This window comes from Struthio camelus, chromosome 22 (genome assembly GCF_040807025.1).
Source record: "Struthio camelus isolate bStrCam1 chromosome 22, bStrCam1.hap1, whole genome shotgun sequence".
NCBI classification, from domain to species: domain Eukaryota; kingdom Metazoa; phylum Chordata; class Aves; order Struthioniformes; family Struthionidae; genus Struthio; species Struthio camelus.
Genome location: NC_090963.1, coordinates 4,517,806 through 4,539,011, shown reverse-complemented (window position 1 = coordinate 4,539,011; position 21,206 = coordinate 4,517,806). Strand labels below are relative to the sequence as shown.

The 21,206-nt window shown below is 43.2% G+C and overlaps 1 protein-coding gene across 1 annotated transcript in view; it reads left to right on the top strand.

The window, feature by feature from the left end:
* LOC104143511 (uncharacterized) overlaps window positions 1-21,206 on the top strand; it is an 80,350-nt gene that overhangs the window by 12,116 nt on the left and 47,028 nt on the right. Inside the window, exon 6 of the mRNA XM_009674052.2 lies at window positions 20,012-20,075. Coding sequence (XP_009672347.2) covers window positions 20,012-20,075 — 64 coding nt within the window. The remainder of the gene's footprint in view (window positions 1-20,011; window positions 20,076-21,206) is intronic.

The window sequence follows — 21,206 nt, the reverse complement described above, 5'->3', positions numbered from 1 at the left end:
ATCTGGTTCCTTTCCAAAAGCGTTCCAGTCTGTAAAACCAGACCAGGTGCCTTTGGTTGTACCCATTCCTGAAATACCAGCTATGAACAAAAGCATTCTGGACTGGTCTTAGAGTGGGTACGAGTTTTATTGCAAATCTGGGATGGCAACAGTGTTGTCTTCCCTTATGCTTTCCAGATATGAAACTTACCTGGCTCAGATCAGTCCTTGACCTTATACCTGGCTTGTTTTATCCTCAGTCGCTAGATTGTCAAAACTGCTTCGGGCCACGCTGCAGTCTCTGGAATCTGACCTCTGTATCAATTCTTTGCACCTTCACCTTCTTGGGTTTTTTACCCTAGAGTAAAACTAGTAGCAAGTGGGAAGGCTTTTGCTGTCACGTGCTTTCCCGTTCTGCTCAGTAATTTCCAGAAAGGAGGAAAAAGAAGAGGAAAACCTGACCTTAACAGCCAAAATTGGTGGCAGGGTTTACAAACTTGAGTGGCTCCTGGGCCTTGGTTCAGTTCTCCATCCTTGATAATTGCCAAGCTCAGCGCTCTGTCCTCTGCGCTGCCCTTCATCTAAACAGCGTGAGCAGTTTAGATGCAGCCACTGGCACCAGGGCTGTGGAAGGGTTCCTGGTGCTGCCAAGAAGATGGGCCTTAGTTACAGAGTGGAGATGTGCCAACCTTCTGTGCTGGGGAGTTTGCAAACTTCCACAACGCATCTGTTTTATTTCAGGCCATGGATTGCACTGAATAGTCCTTTTGTGTGCTCTGTCTCCAACTACTAAAACTGGCTCTGAAGAAGTCAGAGATAAATATGACAGCTACTGTTATAGAGTATCCCCTGGATACTGTGCCCTGACCTGTGCCCACTGTCTATCTTAACGTTGTCAGTAATAATGTTTATATTGCTGTGTCAACTTCGTTTCTTATCGTGTAACCAGAGATGGGCCAAATGAATGTGGAAAGCTTTTCTGTACCTCCGCATTCAGGGTCATTTGGAGGTCCACAGATGGGACAGGCGCTTTGTCACTGAATTGTTTACCCCTGACGAATGCCATGATGTCCTATATATCATTCACGGGGAAAACGATACTGCGCAAAATGACAGGAGAGCATTGCAAGGGTAGACTGAATGGCATGACTGCAGACGTGCAAGTCTGCCTACCCGCGGTGCGTGGTGTTGCTAAGTAGGTCTTACAGAGGTAGGCTCTTCCCGTGTTTTGGGTGGGACGTTACCTTCCCAACTGCCGCCGATTCTCTGTGCGGGTTCGAATAGCTACAGTAACATTTACTTCCTGTCCCAGGTGCTTTTGTATAGTGTTGACACGCACTGTTAAACAGTCCTCATTTTGCACTGTTAAAATTCTTACATTTCAGTGGCAGGTAAAATGGTTTTCTGTATTTACCACTATACAAATGTGTGCGCGCGTGTAACTATATCAACAGCAAGGGAATACGAAGTTCCTGTCGTGATTGCAGCTGGCATACTGTTTGTCAATGTCTGAACGGGAGTGTTAGGTCCCAGTAAAGGAGTGTAAAGAGGAGGGCCGTGTCATTGCTCCTCTGAGCAGCAGGTCTTGGAAGTCTGAACCTCGGTAACGCCGAGGTTACCTCCCAAGAGCAGTTATTCTGGAAACTTTGAGTTTTCTTTTGTATTTAAATATAGGCACCAGAAGAAGTGCTTATGCCTTTCGTGCTCATGCCCCTAGCACTTGCAGTTCAGTTGCTGGAATATCACCAGTTCGACGCACCACCCGTTCAGAGCCACTGGAAGCCCAGCTTTCCCTGCGCTGTCTCTGGACAGTGTTTGACTAGACTGCTTTTATCTCCCTAGCCTGTCTGTGGGAGTTGAATCTTTGTACAGAGCCTGCATTGCTTGGCATCTAATCTGCACTGGTTGACTCAGTCAGCCTCAGAAGGCAAGGCGGGGAGGGAGATAAGTGGGAAGAAAAAAGGTGGGAGTGGAAAATAACATATTTGAGGGGACAGCAGGAAGCCTAGGCTCATTCGCACCTTGGGAATTGCTCAGGACACAACGATGTGAGTGTTTCCTGATTCCCCCCCTCTCGTGTGTGTGTGTGTGGTTGTTTGTGTGTTCCCCTGGGGGCCAGGAAGAAAAGATGCCTGGTAGGGCATGACTGGGAGAACCCCAACATGGCTGAGGCCCTTAGCAAATGACCCTGAAAAACGAAGTGTCCCAGGCGGGTGGTAGTCTTGATCCATCGGAACAGCTCAGTCCCAGTAATAATCGGTGGTACCTGAATTGACCTTGAAGATCACCCGTCCAGTCCAGATCCAGTCTTGATTATGCATTGAGAGGAGTTCTCTGCACAGAAGATAGGTTAATATACATCTACTTGTCATTGTTTGCTTTTTTGTGGGGAGAGGGGTCAAAGTGGAGAGCAAGCGAGGCTCGTTGTTAAGAGAAAGAAAATAGGACTAAGATTTCTGAAGAATAAAAAGCATTACTGTTAGTGGATAAGAGGGATGGGGATCGCTGCAGGCCTGCAGGAAATCCGAGCAGAGGTGCCATCCTGGAGGAGGAGCTGCCACAGGAAGGAGCGCTGTGTAGCTGTATGTCTTTTCAAGTACTTGAGGATACTTCAACATAAAAGTTGCCTTGTGAATGTAAGATACTGTTATCTATTGTTGTAATTATTGAAGTTGAGGATCAGCTCCAACCTTTTAAAATCAATAATCCACGTTCTCTGAGCAGGCAGAGCTTGGGTCACAGGATGCTCGTTGTCTGTTCCATGTAGTTTAGGGATTGATTAGGTCTTTTCTTTGTCTGCCCTAATTAAATCAATATATGGTCTCTGTAGTCACCTGTGTTGCAGGTGACAAGTTGAGCTGCTGGAGGTCGCTGAAGAGGGCATCCCATCAGCCTTTGAAAAAGGAGAAGGTTTTGATCCAGAATAGTCGTGATGTCCTAGTTTCCTAGTCCCTTGGGCCAGCAGCTCTTTCCTAGAACAGGGCTCTGAAAGCAAATGGAAAAGAACAGAAGAGAATTGTCTCCTGTCGAGGATGATCTAAGAAATCTGGTATTTCTGTTGTCTCAAATCTTTCATTGTTTACTCCAGCTGTCACCTGTTATATTTCTCTTATACTTCTCTTATTAACATATTAGTAACGCTGTGGTGATTAGGTGAGCAGATTATATGTCAATCCTGCATTACGATTCAGTTGCTAGTCGTACTGTAGCAGCTCCTGGGCGCTCAGGCGTTGATGTGAACTACATTGTGGCAGGGGCTGTGCAAACTCAGTGCTTATTTATCAAGGTGAGATCATGTGCAGTAGAACTGGGCAGAAAGAAATTTTAATTCAAATTTCTCTGGATTTTGTGGTTCTTTGAATCCCGGATCTACTCCAAATGGATCCAAATTTTACATGCAATACATGTTTCAAATCAATTCAGCCAGAGTCTAAGACTGACACAGCCTCATTCTGGGAGATGAAAACAAATGCAAATCCATACGCTGTGGTTTGTTCTGCTGGATTAGCTCCCCCACCCCAGACTGTGCATTGATGCAAGGACGTTTGCAGGTGCTTTTCTCTGTCATAGTGGTCTTTGACATGGGGTCCTGGCATGCAGGTGTTGGGAAGAGCGCCCAACATGACTAGTACAGCTGGGCCACGGTAAGGCTGCTGTCACCAGTAGTTTTCGGCAGCCTCCAAGCATAAGGGTGCGTGTGGAGAAACTTGACTCCCTGGAGCGCGTGTCCTTTCCTGGGACTCTCTGAGATGGTTCCTCATTCCTATAACCTTGTGCCTTGCTAAGGCTTATAGAACCTTGTTAAGGATTATCAATATTAAAAAACAAAAACAAAAAAAACAGCCCTAGTAGGATGGGACTTTTTTGTCCTCAGGGGAAATAAAAATGGTGTCTTTTAACTTGTCAGTGTGCATTTACAGTGCATCTGAGGTTTGAAAGAGGCTGTCCAAAAAGAAAACCAGGGTAATAGGAGTGTGTTAGCAGAGCCAGTAGGCATTGAATAGTCTCTGTGGTGTTTTTTTTTTTAAAAAAAAAAAAAAAAAGCCTTAGGCTTCAACTGATTGCTAATTATGTGGTTCTATTCCTTTTTAAGAAAATACCATGCCAGCAGGTTTGTGAGGGAGGTAAAGTGTTTTAATCTGTGGCGAGTTACCAGTTTTGTTTTGTTTTTTTTCCCATGCCTCAACTTGGTATTGGAGACCAGGCTCTAGTTTTAAAATGAAGCCACATTCCCGAGTTCTGCCATCCATCTCTTGGAGCCTATGTGTAAAGGGCACAAGTTATTCCACCTTAAAAAGAAAAGAAAAGAAAAAAAAGAAAAAAGCAAAGCCCACACTGTGCAGAGAGGGAGAGAGTTACAGAAAGTGGGCCCCCTGCTTTTTTCAGAGGGGGAATGTAAGCAGATCCTTGCTGAAACTGCTTCACTCAGCAGTTTTCAGCTTGTTTTAATTGGCCTGGCCTGAAAGAATTCTGAATGCTGTACCTGTGCCAATGAAAATGCAAATGTTTCCCCGAGACGGAGGCACTTGGAGTGCCTGTGCCCCAGCTCTGATAGCAGCAGCAGGGGCATGGAGACATGTATGGGATGGGAAATGGGGAGGCCTTGATCTAATTCAGCTCACAAAACAAAGGGCCTTGGAAAATGAAGCTTGAACAAGGTGGAGTAGGGCAAAATGTAGTGGTACCTGCTGCAGTTGTTTCAAAACCAGGAGCTTTTTTGTAGTGAGATCCATTGTCCCCTCTCCTCGCACTGGGCTGTTGGATCCTTTTACTAATTTACACGGGATCTTGGTATTTCTTTTTCTCTCTTTTTGTTTAACTCTTTATTGTGGAAGGTTTTCTGTCAGAAAGAAGGCTATTTCTTCAAGTACAGAGATGCTGTCATCAAGTGCATCCTTGCAGCCACTGGATGTGGTGGTGTCAGGCAGCACGTTCTGGTGTTGGTGACTGTCCTGCTGCAGGGAAACCGAGGTTACAGGCAAATCCTAGGCTCCTGCTCCCACGTGAGGAGTGAGCAGGATGGGCTGGAAGATACTAGCTATGTCCACGTTCACTGGCTGCATTTGGAACCTGGTGGCAGAGCTGTTGTTGAAGCAGTAGAGGCTTGACCCAGCTTGACGTTTGGAGCTCTTCCTTGTCTATGCTGCTGTAGCCTAGGACCACTGATCTCGAGGGCTGTTCCACTTCACGCTGGAGCCAGGTTTGCTTTCCCTTTCCCCCTGCTGCTGAGAGACCTCAGTCTGTTCTGCCGTATGGAAAAGGATGTATTTGGAGAACTGAAAGCAGAGGATTGTAGCCTTTTTGGGTCCTGCGGAGCCTGACTCTATATGACCTCATGGGTGGATTTGAAGGGATAGGATCACGGCTGGTAGCTTAGGCACTGACTGTGTCTACTGAGGTGCTGGAGTTTGTCTTTAACTGGGAGTTTTGATGAGGGCATTGGGTTTCTCTTAACCAATAAGATCTTTTTCCTGTCTATTTGGCATAACCTAATGCTCCTTTGTACTGAAACTTATGTACTAGCCCTATTTAATACTGATTATCTGCATATCTACTCTTATTTCTGCTGCTGTCTTGGTTGGCTGCATCATTTCTGAATTAGTTCATGGTCCTGTAGACTATGTAAACTATAGGTCAGCTATCAGAAATAAGGTAAAACAGCAGCTTTTCTTCAAATAAGTTGGCCTTTCTCACCCAGAGTGTAATTAGACTTTGGAAGTGATTGCAACAGAACGTTGTGCCAAAAAGATACATACATCTCAGAAGCCACCTAGAAGTCATGGAAGTAAAAAAACCCAGAGTAGTGTAAAAGAGGAGGAAAAAACTCCCTGGCCTAAGAAGTCCCTAAATTGTCATGTGCTGGAAATCGGGAGGATATGCTGGAAGAATTTTAAATGCATGCTTGTCCCTTTCCTGCGCTCTCTCCTTAAGCATCAGCTCAACGTTAGAGTCAGAATTATGGGCTAGCTGGGTCTTTGGCATTGGCTGTCTTTATGTTCTAAGCTTGCTGCTATCTCAAAATTACTTTCTATGTGCGTGCACTTCTCCTTCCCACATAGCGATGTGCACTCAAAAAATCCCCTTGGACCAATAGAGTTGCATGTATTTCCTGTGTCTTCATGCTTGCCATGTGGGCCCATGTATGTATTTCCCATGTACTGAAATTTCCCTTATATCATGCATTGCTCAGTGTGCCCACTCGAAATGCAGATAAATGCAGATAACTTATCCACAATATAAGTGTTACAAGCTGTAGCCACACAAGTATGTTTTTATGCAGCCATAACACAGAGCTCTTCATGAAGGACACATACTAAAGTTCTGGAAGGAATGAACAAGAAAAAATTACTTTGCTCAGCTTGTTTTCCTGCCTCATGTCAAATTACAGCCCAGTTGTGAATTGGGAAAAGAATTCATTTTCAATAAATGGTTGATCAATTCTTTTCTGTCTTTGTAACTCCCAATACAGTAATGAAATATACATTCTTTGCATTTTCCAGATAAATACCCAACATCTTAGGATATTTAAAATTAGATCTGTATAGATTTACAGAGCAATGATTATTCTGAATTTCATCTGAGGCAATTAAAAAGCATCATGATGACATTTAAGGTGATATTTTTCTCCCCTATGTTAAATAATTATAAATAATAATAATGATTAAACAAATTATTCTGTTCCTCCCAGTCTGGATCAGCCTTTAGGTTAATAACCTAAATCATTAAAATTCATCTGTCTCTCAAAGGATTGAGCAGTTTAAAAAAATTGGAGGAACCTTTCTGCATAAGGGTGATTGATAATTACCAAAGCAAAGATGTTTTGTGGGTAAAAATTGTGAAGGCTCAGCAGATTGATTGGATTATATATTGGTCAGGTTGAGGTGATATTTTCAACAATTAAACTCAGCACAGATTTATCAACTGACATCCTCTTTGTAGGGGGGTGCAGAGGTCAGGTCCAAGCCTGCTTCTTAGTAGGCCGTTTCTCAGGAATTTGTGGTTCAGAGCTGCAAAAATCATTGTGTGAGCTTAGGACATGAGCAGCCACCTTGTGAGGTTTATTTAATTTCAGTAGGAGTTAGGCACTTGTGCATCCATAAAACATACCTCTTCATAAAGGGCATAGACTAAAAATACATATTTTTTTTCTTTTTCTTTAAACTGTCTCTGAGAGTGAGATTTCTCTTGACTAAGTTTAGCCCTCTGAAATCGGGTATCTGGACCGAGTTGTGTCTCTGTACTACTCAAGAGAGTAACCAATAGCGTCTGTCATTTTTCCCTCTGCTTTGGGATGGATTGATTTACCCCCTGAAGATTCCTGTATCTCTTTATTTGTGTTACAGAGCACCTAACCAATTGGATGAGAATTGAAATCCAACTTTTAGATGGTTAGAGTTAAAAGACGAATATGACCCAAGCTGTCTCTGCCTCTAACCACGAGCACTCTTTTCCCGTCAGCATTGCGAAGATAACGTGGTAGAAACTGTGAAATACTGTTTTGATTCTCTGTTGGCAAAAGCCAATCTAGGACGACTGCTTGAATGGTGGTATATGCACTCCTTTTGACCGTACACCTCTTTTGATAATTGGAGACTTGTCTGGCCACAAGCAGCCAAGGAAGAATGGATTTCCAATGCGGGAAGGAAAGAGAGGGCTTTCCCTGCGGGGCTTATTGGACTGTGAATTGCTCCACCTTTTTACAGAGTTCTCCGAAGGAGTCTGTGCTCGTCCATCTTTCCCCCCTCCCTCCCTCCCGGCTATTAAATCTGTTCCCACCCTGCTGAACCAAAACCATGTTGTCTTAACAAATTGCTTTTCTTGTTGAACGTGATTGCGCTTTGGAGGAAGAGACCCCGTTCAAACTAATTGGGACCATATAGGTATCGTACATACAGAACACAGGCTGAGGAGGCCCTTGTTTGAAACATGGAGGCTATGAAATTACACCTGATTTCACTGAACACAGCCTCTAACTCTGTTATTAACACTTTCCTCTCTCTCTTTTTTTTTAATGCTTTCATATTTCCACCTTCGTTACTTACATCTCCTCCCCCTTTGCCCCCCTCCCTCCCCTCTCGTGTTATCTCCCCAGGTGTCCCTTGCTAAATATGTTAATGCTGTAACGTTGGTGTTCAAGCTCAGATTTAAAATCCACTGAGACGAGTTTGTCCAGCCCTAACATCCAGTAGTTCCTTATTGCAGACAGGCTCAAGTTCCCTTGAGAACAGCCTTTCTCAGGAAATGTAGCTATTTCCGGTCTCAGCTGAAGCCAGGAAATGAGGAGGCAGCAGCGAAGATATTTTTTGAAATTCACTGGATTTTTTTCTTCCTTCATAACAGGGAATACTCAGGCCTCCTGGTCTTGCAGCGCGTGGTTTATTGAAACCTTTGGCCTGGGGAGGCAGTGTCTGAATTTGGGTTTGTGTTAGACCGAGACACCAGGTTGGGATTTGAAACAGAATCAGATCGAGGTCTGGGATTGGAAAGCAGCAAAATGTGAGTGAGCAATCCAAAGATCTGAAGCCCGAACAGTAAACATGACCTCATGAAGTGTTTTTGCTTTCTGCTGCTGATGTTCTCATTTGCTTGTTTGTTTTTTAATTTGCTTGTTTTTCTTGACACAGAATTAAATGATTTTAATTCCCTTCGGAATCCAGAGCAGTGCTGTTTGGGTGCTGCACATGTAGAAATTCCCATCTGCTTCCACTGAAATGAAAAGGGTTTCGGATTCCAGACTCTAATATTGGCCCAATTCTGTATTAATATTAAGTAGACTTTCTTAAAATTAATCTCATGAGGATTTAAAGCAGTCAAGGGTACTTTAATTTTAATGGAAGATGTATGGTTAATCCCCTAGATTGTTTTAAAAATCTCATTCTTATTAGTATGACTATCCTGTAAATTTCTGCTGCGAATAGTGGTTAAAACACTTAAAATAAGCACCAGTAATCTTTTAGTGAACTTCAATGACATTTTAAATGTATGTTATTATTAGAGCTACATGGAAGATGGTTCTTGCGGAGGATTTCAAACAGCTATTTTCAGAAACAGAGCCAATACTTTGACATTCTCTGGAGAAAGACTTTCCTCTACCTGTCCCCCCTCCTCCAAAAAAAAATTGCTTGACAAGAACTTACTGTTTTATCAAAATATTCTCTACTTTTAAAATGCAGCTTGTATTCAATATAGCAAGATTGAGAAGTTTCTATGTTGATATTGGATTTTTCCTTAATTTATGAAAATGCAGTAATCAAACTGGTAAAAGTCAAAGCAAAAAGCTATTTCTAAAGAAAAACAAAACACTTTGAAAAATTTCAGTGAGAGAGTTTTACAATACTGACAGCTTTTTCCTCGTTTTATTCCATGCAAAACAAAACTGTGGCAACGTTAGCCTGGTTTTGGCCGAGGCGTTTCCAGCGTGGTTCCACCGGAGCTCCCGTGATAGCGAGTAAGAGGTTAGCTGTGGTTGCCACCGAGCTCTTTCGTTAGTGCTTCGGCACCGGACTCGCAAACCACGGGCCAAAATCCTGCCATCCCCTTACCGACCCAAACAGGAAGCGGCCTCTGTCCCAAGCGTGCGTGCGGCAGGAGGGCCCACAGCGAACCTCTCCCGACGGAGGAACGCGTGACACGGCCACGTGGCCCCCAGCAGAGCCGAGCTGTGCCGCCCCAGCGCCAGCCTTCGTGGCTTGGGGACATGGCGCGGACTGTCGCAGGGTGGCGGCAGGGCTCGGGGTATGGCCCCATAGGGCTGAAACCCCAACTAAGGGGATCTGAGCCTGAATTAGTGCCTTTTTGTGATAAGGGTGGTACGAGTGCTTGATAATTTTTACGGCGTCCTGAGGAGCTTGCTCTAACTCCTTGACTTGGTGAGATGCTCTGGCATTGCTGGCTGTCTTGTGCTTTGCTTTCTGCAGGTACGTGTTTGTTTAGGTTGGCAGAGAGGGTTGGGCGTGCTCTTGGTGCTGCAGCACTGTTGCTCGCAGAGCAGCGAAGCCTGTAGGTCTAAACAGACAAAAGGGAGGGAGAAAAGGGGGGAGTGACTTGCTTATAGTCATCCAGAAGGAAAACATAAATCCTCTGACCTGCAGTGCAGTGCTTGCTCCCATAGCACCCACTGCCTCACAAGCGATGTCCCAGACCTTTACGTATGTGATAGTCCCATTGAGTTCAATTGTGGCTAAGGAAACGCAAATATTGTTACTCGCACGTGGAGAGTTGCTCATGTATTAATCAGATAAAGAACAGAGATATCCATCTCAGCCCTCTCAACTTCATCACACAATTCATCACTGAACCGGCTAACTGAAGGCTCAATTAGGCACTTGTGATTTTGGCTAGTGCCTGCAGGATAGTATGCCGTTGTATAATTTTGTTTGGTTTTGGTTTTATATAGTAAAGCACAAATAACATTTACTCATGAGACAGCCTAGGGACGCGCTGCCAGAAATAGAGGCTCCCGACAATTATACAGGATGTTGCTGTGGTGTTATCATATGATTCATCCACTATGAGCATGAACAATTGTTAACCTCAAGGCACTCTCACTTTCACGCCCTCTGACACACATACCACTGAGGACAAATATCCTCAAGATGAGTAAAACATTAGGATTGGGGTTTTAACTCGTAAAGGTCAGTTCATTTCAGGTTCATAAGTTAATCCTTAACTTTGCTGTCCGGTCCTTGAGTATGGGGATTATAAGGGGGATTTTCTGGAAGCGTATGACGTGGTGCTTAGTAAATCCTTTTTTGAATACTGGTTGACCATAGTCATGGTTGTGGATGGAGACTGTCAGAGAGGTCTGTGGTGGAAACCACTGAAATCAATTACAAAGAGAACAAATTTGGCCCCGATGGTCTGGTACAGCTGAGCTGAGTCGGGCTGAGTGCAAGGGGGTGAAGAACTTCTCCAGGAGAGCTGGAACAAACATGGCCAAAGTAATTTAATTTATGCTCTTGAAGACGGGTAACTCTTGTGAGAATCTTCTGTGCAGGCTTTGCTTGAACTTAAGCTCAGCAGTTAGTTATAAATCAGTACAGCAGTGCCAGCTCCTATCAGCTGAGTGTCTGGACTTTGAGACCTGTATTTGCAAAACTTGTATGCCCTAAATGTCTCCAGCCATGGATAACAGCTAGCTAATGGATGAGCTTCTTTGAAACCATTTCTCTTGCATACCTTTTGTTATCTTATGCGCCATAATACCTGTCTTTCCCATAAGTGGTTGAGGGCCATCACTGGGCATGCCTTTTGCAATTCATTTTGTTTAATTTAATTTAATTTTATTTTGGAGCTTTCCTTTACCCCTTTGCCTAAGGCACTTGCTTTTGGTCAGCCATCTTTAGCCAGCTCCTTTGCCTTGCAGGCTCGCATCACTAGATGGCAGTGTAATGGCACACACGTGCCCTGCCTGTATTGCCAGGGAGAAAAGTCAAATTTCACCTAAAAAGTGGATGAAATTTAAAATTTGAATGCAAAACAACTTCCAGCCCTTCAAAAAGAAAGCAAGTCTTCAGCCTACTTGATTTCCCTGAACACTCTCTGCAAAGACTTAGGACTAGGTCCTCACTTATGACCTAATGGCATAGGAGCTACCTTAATTTACACCATTCACATATTTGGCCCAAAGAGCTCACATGAACACCACAGCCATACTTGCAATTTGCATATGCATGATATTAGATTAGGAAGTTTGGATAAGTTTTAAACCCAAAACTAAAACGGTAAGGCATACACGCTTGGTATTTTTCTTCAAAATGAAGCTGCGCTCTTCAGCTTTTGCTCACGCTTCCCCAAGGGATAATGTTCTGAGTTGCTCTGCAGTCCCAGATTTTGTGATGCAATTTAAAGCCCACAATTAAAGCAGTAGCACATCCTATTTCACTTCTGTTCAAACGCAAAGGCTCTGCAGTGCTCAGTCCCATTTTGTGCCCTGAAGGGGAATTTATGTGGTCCACAGGTATTGGTTTGGTTTTCTGTGGGATAAATTACAACCTGTAAGCCTTGTGTTTTTGAAACATACAGAATGTGTGTGTGTTTTTGTATGTTTTCTCAGGTCTGGATTAGTGTCCTCATTTATGATCAAGATTTTAACAAGGAGGGAAAATGTCACAGTACAGGAAAAATAAACAGAGTAAAAGTAAGTGGCAGAAAGACAGCCTTCACCGCAAGAAAATTCATCCTTTTTGGATGTCATGAAGACAGCTGTTGGCCAAGAGTGAGATCTGAAGGTCTTTGTTAGGAAACGTTATTGCTGAGATTTTCAGTGTTTGGATTTCCTGTTTTCCTCACTTCTGAACCCTTTGGCTTTTGTAATCTAAGCAGGGTCAGGCCTGGTCATGTGTGGGGAAACAGTAACTATGAACAACAAGGCTATGTACTATAAGAACGGTGCTGGGGAATCAGTAGGTGAGTGGATAGATATGTTACAGAGGCAGCCAGGATCCTTGTCAGAATCTGGTCTGACCTGTGCAACGCTGGAGATGAGACTTCCCCATTTGAACTGCATCAGTTCTTTCAGGAAAAGAAGTCTACCCTTCCTTTAAAAATGCTGAGTGATGGAGAACCACCCACAGTCCTTCAGAAGCTTTTCTGGGGTTAATTGCCTTTGACTGTTAAAAATGAGTATCTTATTTGTGGTTTAAATCTATTTGGCTTCAATTTCCGTGCCATCGCATCTGGTTATACCTCTATCTGTAGGCTGAAGAGTTCTTTTTATGAAATTTTGGTAGATGTAGGTCTTTGCCCAAATGTGATATGCTTGAAAAGATGCTCCAAGAGCTGTCATCTTCCAGATAAAGATGTGAAGGTCAGATTAGAACCATTTGATCGCTCTCAAAACCCTCACATTTTTCTTTAAGAATGTACTGAAATCTGTTCTAGTTTGATCATTTATCTTCTGGCTAGCCACATACTCCTCTTCCAATATCAGTGACATAAAATACTGTTATTAGTTCCAGTCTCAAGTGGTGATCATCCCGCATGCATGCGTCTTTGTGGCTATGTTGGCTGAACACTGTAATATTTTTCCTTACAACAGCTAAAGCAATGTTATCCCTGGAATGGATGAAATTATACTAATGTAAACATGCCTGATTAAAAATATATACAGATAGGCTGAAAAATCCCATGTACTGTGTCCATGCTTTTTGACAAGTCATGTAACTGCGCCAGGATATTTGAAGGGATATAATCCTGTTGTGGTGGACACCATTAATGTTGTTGTATAATATTATTTATCATTCTGTGGTACTAAACAGTTACTCTAAGTAGAGTGATTAAACAGCGTTCAGCATGGCCTTGTGCTAGGTGAACTTGTGAAGCATAAACCAGAATTGTGTGTCAGTGCGGTTCTGTGTTTGTAGAATCCAAAGGAACGATGGTCTCCCATGGTTTAGTGAGCTCGTTTTTTTTTTTTCCCTCTTGCACATGTATTCTGTGCAAGCTAAACTTGGTCCTGTCTCACCATCCCTGGGATCTGAGCAGGAATTCTGCACAGAATCTCTGCCAGCAGCTGTCGTCCTTTCTGTCGTTCAGCTTCTTACTCCGAGGACTGGTCTTGCCTTTCACCAGCCAGTAGATCAGGAGGTCTTCACCAAGCTTTCCCCCTCTTCATGGCCTGTGTGCTCACAGAAATACATTGACTCATCTCAGGGTTATCCCAGCACAACTCATCCATGTTGTTGGGTTATTTTGTGATAACAAAATCCTTCCAGCCAGAGTTGCAGTCAAGTTGAACTTTGAAGGACAACTGGGAAAACTTTTACAGGATGAAATTTAGGGATTGGATTTGTCCCAGAACCCCCCCCTCCCCCCCCAAAAAGGCGTAGGGTTTGCCGTTCAGACATTCAGGACCAGATTCATTTCTCGCTTATGCTGTTGTCCTGAAGAAGAAAGGCAGTGAAGTTAACAGGATTGTACCAGGGTATTTCAGGTGTTTGTAAGAAGAGAATTGGGTTCCTGGATTGGTGGTATGCAGTTATAGGCTAATTGTTGCCTATCTAAAGAGGTCAGAGCTGTTCCGTGTATTGGACCATCAACGTGGAACAGAGGGGACCCAGGAACCTGCCGCTGTATCTGTGCAGTCTTCCCTGTGTGGGTGCCGAAGGTGGGCTTGTGGCTCGCCTCTCCTTCGCCAGAGCAGGTGGACTGGGAATCGGCTCCAGTTCTCCCACTCACTGTCCCTCCTAGCAGCGTTGCTGCAACAGGACGTTGTGATTTACAAGGATAGGCCAGCAGGAAATTCCTACCTCCGCCCCCCGGAGAAAGGAGGAAGCAGGAGCAGTGCTGTGACTCAGAGTCATGCCTGAGTCACCGTGTTACACGGTTCCTGGGGTGGTGGTCAGCTCACACCAGCCCTTACCCTGACCCTGCCTGCAGCCCGGGTCACCAGCCCCTAAAGCGCAGCTGGACTGCACATTGAGGAGCTGCATATAAAACAAACAAAAACCCGCAAATTCAGTTAATGCTGTTTTCTAGTGTATGCATAAACAACTTCCAGCAGGTGCCTAGTAGCTTATGCTAATCAACAGGGTGTTTACGGGGGATCAGAAAATATACTGAGTTAAATAACTCCCTCTTCTGTCTTTGGCTTACCGCAGACTCACCGAAATAGGATGGGGTCATCTGCTGCCTAGTCTCAGATAATAAATCAAAGGGCTGAAGAAACTGCCGGAGAAAGGGCATGAACTGACCAAACATTTAGCTTATTGTAGTGAGCTTCAGCCCAGCCAAAGTGAAACTTTCCCAGCAGATTTTCACTTATCTCAAATCCAGTTATTCCCTGTAGGCAGCTGGGTTGTCTGAGTAAATAGAGGTCACTTTACCTTGACTAAACAATGACTTTGCTATTGTCGGTGCCAGCTATGTAGCAGTTACAAAATGTGCTTTAAAGTCCTATGGGTAGCAGGCTGCCAGCGTGAATGAACCAGTCAGTCTGGTCTGCTTTGGGCAGGATTTAGGATGCTTAGCTAGATGAAGCTGTGGTCGGATCAGCTGATCCCATTCTCTGAGTAGGGTTATAGTACGCAAACGAACAGATGTGTATAGGGAGGAAGCGGAGGGGAGCTGGGGGAGTGGAGAAAGGATGACTTTCCTCTGATGTCAAAAATCCCATCATTCAGTGCTCGCAGGGAAAAAGACAAGAGGAGAAGAATGTGGAGAGCGAGAGAGAGAAGAAATGAAGGGAAGGGACACTTTCCTTTTTCTCCCTAATTCTGTAGGCTAATGTTGTCCACCCTAATAGGATGCAGAAATGGGCCTGATCCCGAGTGCCAAGTTCTGAGCAGCCTTCCAAACCCGGGGGATTGTTCACATTCACATCCTGCTCTGGACTTGGTTAGTACTGTCTTGATATGAATAATCAGGTAGATGAAAATTGACAAGAAACTTACTGCAGTTTCCTCCAGGTTCTCTTTGCGTTATCTTTTATTTCTGGCAATTTTAATTTTCTGGTCGTTGTCTGTGTTTGTCAGAGGCATTAGATATCCAGCCCTCCTAGGGCTTCGGCAGCGTTGTGAGAAAGGACCAGAGCTAGCTGTAAACGAATTAGATTGAGTACCAGACGGAGGAGAGCTGTAGTTGCCTGGAGCTCTGTCCAGGTTACTAATTCTTGCTTCCGAGGGGCTGATTTCAAAAGGTGTGCTGGATTTGTCCTTCGTGCATTTCTCTGCGTGCTGTTGCCTGTAATTAGTTTTTGAACTGAAAAAGCTTTCTCAACTAGGAGGAAAAAAAAAACCAAAAAACAACCCCACACATTTTTGGCAATGGGTTGTTTTTCTAAGCAACTAATTAAGTGCTGATTTTAAAAGAATTTGAATCCTTCTTCCACTCTGTGTCAAACATGGATTTTGTATTAATCACTTCACTACTCTCTGACTGAATAAGGACTGAAAAAGATGCATAGAGTAAAAATTTCCTCAGGAAATGAATCAGACAAGGAGCCTATGCCTCATCTCGCCTCCTACAAATGAAGAAAGAGAGGATTTTGTCAATGGTGGGTCAGTTTACAAATGTGTCCTTTTCAGTGTGAGTCATAAGCAGTGATACATTTCACAGCAATGCAACCACAGATGCGGTTTAAATCCAGGACCGAATGCCAGCTAAAGATAAATAGAGAAATGAATCCTCATGCCTGTAATAGTAATGAGAATTAAAATGCTACCTGTCAGACCAGCTTGTATGTCAGCCAGCTCTTGCTGCTCTTTAAAGCAGTGTCAGAATTCTTGTTCACTTAAACGGGAGCAGAATAATCCCTCAGGAGCTGGTCTTGTGATTTCCTAGTGCTGATAAGCAAGGAAAGGATGTGGATTTTGACAAGATGGAGCCCGTAGAGTACCTGCCCTGCCTTGAGTATGTTCAGCTTACTTCACTGGAGTCTTAAGGAGAGGGGAACGTGTTTCTGCCGAGTCCGGTCTTCAGTCAAGTTTGACTGCTCTTGGGTGGGCCCTGGTGGAGGGGAGGCGATAAAGGAGTTGGGGGCAGGTGGGAAGCAGTGCTGTCTCTGGTGCTGCCTGAAAATGTTACCGCTTCTGAGATTTCCAAAATGCTGGCCAATTATATATTTTTTTCAAAAGTGCCAGCCTTTGTTAGCATTGCAGCTGTTAAGAGCCGTTTAAAACTTGTTATTTTGAAACTACCATCAAGACCTGTTGTTCTTTTGGTTGTGGCTGAGACAATGAAATTTAGCAGAAAAAGTGAGCTGCGGTATAGAAATTTTAATAGTTTTCACTGGTGCTGCTTTCCCCAGTGTTTCTTGAGACTAACCCTTCTAAACGTGTTAGTGTTCATATTTTTGGTTTTCTTTACTGAGTTTCCTGTAGTCATCTCTAGATTGCCAAACTTTTAAAAATGTTAGGCAAGAGATCAGACATGGATCAGATATTCAGTTGGTCCACTAAAGTCTAAAGTTAATGACGCTATCGCAGTTTGTTTCAGGCCAAGATCCATCCATTGGTGTCCTGAAATGTGGTAAGATAAGAGCTGCTGTATCTCAGCTGTTGTTTGCTAAGGGTAACAGCCATCCTAGGAAGGATCTTTATATTAAACGAGTTCATAGGCACAGATTGTCATATGTTTGTTTATTGTTATGTGCACAGCCTTTCAGTCTACAAGCTCACAGATGAATTTAGTTTGCCAATAGCAGCATGTTCCTTTGTGAAATGGCAATTGTGGGGCAGCACCGAAAGGTTTGGAACGGGAAGGAAAATGGCAGACCTGGGGTCAAATTCAGATGTTCTAAGTCACTGGCCATCACTTTCAACTATGAGAGCAGTCGTCTTCTCTTTAGGGTTAAAGATTTCCTCTTGCAAAAAGAGCCAGAGGCTCTTGATTATCCATGCAAAACAGGCTAGGGCTTTGATTTGTAAGGTTTTGTCTGACACACTTTTAACTGGATGAAGCTCAATTGAGATTCCAAAAGAAAATCTAAATTTGATGGTTGAGACATATACCCACTTTTCTCTCTTATCCTGAGGCACCATTCTCCACCCTTCCCCTTTTCTCCTCAAAAAATGATACCGCCTAATGCTTTGAACCAAGAAAGCATATTTCAAGATCATTGTGGAACAATTAAACCAATGATCTGTACGCTTCAAGGAGAAAACTGAGCTGCAGTAGCTCTGCTTTGACAGGTCTTTGGAGGATTTCAAGGAAGTTACACCCACTTCATTCATGATAATCGGCTGTTTAATGCAGAGCAGCTCAGTGTTATGAATGAAAGAGAGCATGTTTTGGCTTGCAGAACAACTCACAAATCTAATGCTTCACTCGTCAAATAACCAGCCACATCAAAAAAAAAAAAAAAATCTGACTTCATTCTTGAAATGAAATTAATGAATGCAGGATTCCTTGAAAAAAATAAAAATAAAACTGTTTCTTTAGAGATCCAGAAATGTTTTCCCCCTCCTTACTGTTCTTTGTGAGTCACTGTGGCTGGACAAGTTGGAGGAAAAACCACAGCCTCTGAAATGGCTTTGGTGCAGCTAAAATCAGGTCTTGGTGGGTTTTGTGCATTAGATCACAACATGCGGAACTGCTGGATTTCGTAGCCTGGTGGCAACGCAGAAAGAAAGAAAATGTTAGGGATAGTATATAGATCTAGCAAAATACCAGATTTTCCTTTGATGTAGGGGCTCTCTGAGAAACCATGGGTTGCATGCTATACCTAAGTAGTCTGCTTACCCTGCTGATTAGAAATATACTGTTTTTTTATTTTTATTTATTTATTTGGTAATTGATCCTGGCTTTGGGGAATACCGCAGTTTTCCCAGCTATCAAGTGGCTGCTGGAACTGCCCTGTACCAGGTGCTTTCATGCCTTCCGGCAATGCCAGGTTTGTAGAGACTCTAGAGAGCCTTGAATGCTAGTAGGACTCCTGGGAGGTCGTTGTAGACAAAGGTAGTTTTGGGTATCTCAAATTAAAGGGAGAAGTGAAGATAGTTTAAGGCTCTCTTTTTACCCACCCCTTATTCCCAGTTCATTTGGTAATAATAAAATGGCTTTCAGAAGGTGCAGAGAGCACAGTCTTCCTTCTGTCTCTTTTACCAGGCAGTTCTTTGCCTGTGCCTGGGCAGGAAGGAGCACAAATGCTTTGATCAAATGATACCCACAAGTGAATGCAAAAAGTTTGAGTTGAAACTGAATTGAATGTTTATTAATTGTACTTTTGGAAGAAATGTGTATAATCATTTCCTTTTTTTTTTTTTTTTGGTTGGTTCTCATCTGGGTTTGGGATAAAACTGCCAAAAATAACGTTTATCTTTTTTTAACAGTATTTTGCAAGGCATTAATTGTTTGCACTATTTTTCTTCTGAAGGGGACATGCCATCACGTTTATCTGAGAAAAACGTGCTGAAATAGGTTGATTTAGTGATTTTACCAAGAATGAGTAAAAACTGGGATTAAGTATCTCATCCAAAAACCATTATAGGAGATCTGTCTTGTGATTCAAAGATCATCAAAACATCTCTCTCCATCTTACTGCTTAGATAGTTTCCAGGTCCATAATATTCAATCAACCCACAGTGCAGCATCCCCATGAGCTAGAGCAGTATTTTCTGTCTTGTCGTAACAGATGGGAAACTGATCCACTGGAAGAATATATGGCTTGCCCAAAATCTCACAGAAAGTCTGTAGCAGAGGTCGTTTGACCTGGATAGTCTTTGGATCCGTTTAACTTCAAGCTTCCAGTTTATGGTCCTGTGTCGTAGTAATAATCCGTAACGCTATCAAAAATCAACAGCAGTAGAAAACAACAGCCAAGTGTGGAGTAGCCTATAAATTAAGGCCTAGGTTACTCGCACTTCAATGTTAATTGGGAGAATAAATCATGATTTTCCAAGGAGAGCAAGTCTGGCAGAGTGTAAGGTCCCTTTGGATGTCTTCTGTGCTGTTATTGCTGTATCATATGGACAGAGATGTTGAGAGACCCCCTTTGCTTCTGCAAAAATCCCAGAAAATGATGAGAGAACAAGCAGGAATCGAACTGACTTTTAACTATCTGTGCAGAGCGAGAGGCGGTGAAGGTGCGATTCAGCTCTATGTCACGGAATCATGGGAGAACTGTGCATCCCTTAGTACTCATATTGATGCTTAAATTGAGCCTTATGCATGTGTTTCTGGAACTTACCTCTCTGAAAGAGCGCGTTTTACTGAAAGGAAGCTAACCAAAGTCAATTGGAGAAAAGCCAATCCCACGTGAAGTTCTTCAGTCTTTGTTCAGCAGTTTGAGACCCTCTGATGGAAGGTGGGAAGACAATTTTTCTGATCCTTCCTGCACCAAAATAATTCCTAGAACTCTATTTGCTAAAGCCAGGATCTGGCTTGAGCACTTTCCACTCAGCAGTGTAGAGAATGGCAGGTTGGCCATCATCCCCTGCCCTGTGCCCTCCAGGGGGGAGAAGGCCGCAGGCAGAGAGCGAGGCAAAGGTGGGTTGGATGGTGTCTGGAAAGAAAGTGAAAGGGTGGGGAATCACTCTGACTGCTATGTGCAATAAACTAATGTCCTTCTTTCTTCTTCCTTTTCCTGCTCTAGAGAACTGCATTTGGGGAAATCAAGAACTGAATACGTTCCTTTTTTATTTCTGCTCATTTTCAGGGTGAGTAAATTCTCTTGTCTTTACTACTGCTGTGATAGCCTGAGCAGCTAAGAAGCGTAACTTAAGGTTCAGAGGAAAATCTTTTTTTTTTTTTTTTTTTTTAATCTTTGCACTGATAACTGTGCTTAATTTAGCGGCAGTGAGGCAGAACATTTGGATTTTGTCATCCATTTCCAAAACTATTGTTGGCTTCTTATTTCTTTGTTCCCCTTACTGCTCATTTTAGATTTACATTTTATGGTAGGTGCCAAAAGATAAGTTAATGCCAACTTGATGATTAATTAGCTAATACTTGCCTCTGCCCAAAGATGGAAAGCCTTTATCTAAGTAACCTATTAACTATTACTTTATTTATTACTGCATGGGTACATTTTAATGGATTTGAATTCTGCCTTCCTGAGAAATTTGGGCAAGAATTTATCGTAACACAAAGAAATAGAGCCAAAGGAAACTTACACTGGGTATCAGGAAGTAAGTCTTAATATTGGGATCAGGGTACCTACTTATCTATATTTTGCAAGCCCGAGGCAAAATCACAGTCTCGTTATCAGAAGTGACTGGGAATATGCAGTTCTTAGGCTTTTTGACATACTCAGAAATGCAAAAGTCAGTAATGGCTTGATTTTCAGGAAGCTCTGAGAACTGATTCTATTTAAAAAGCAATCAAACCAGGCCTTCTCTAAGGTATCTCAACCTAGCTGCCCAAGCTGAGAAGGACTTTGTGAAAAAGCAAGTCTGGGAGACTTTCTGCCTTCCTGGCCCATGTCGCTAAGGTGCGTGATGCATCTCTGCAAAAGCTACCAAGAGCCTTTGCACTGGTGGTGCTAGTACACATCCTTTCTTCCATGAGCGGGAACTGGCTGCAGGCATCTAATCTCCCGTTAGTGTCTTTCCAGCAGGAGCTTTGGAGTTCCAGAGGGCGTGCAGAGTGGCCTCCTATTGAGGTAACCATAATTCAAGGTGCCAGAAATACACGGCATTAATACACGGCCATAGATGTGAATAGGTTTAATTGAATGAATGAAGGGAAAGGAAGAAAACTGGATTGAACAATGATAATAAATGTATCGGTGGTGAGAATGGTTACCTCATTCTCTTGAAATTATGATTAGGCACTAGGAGTGAGGTAAC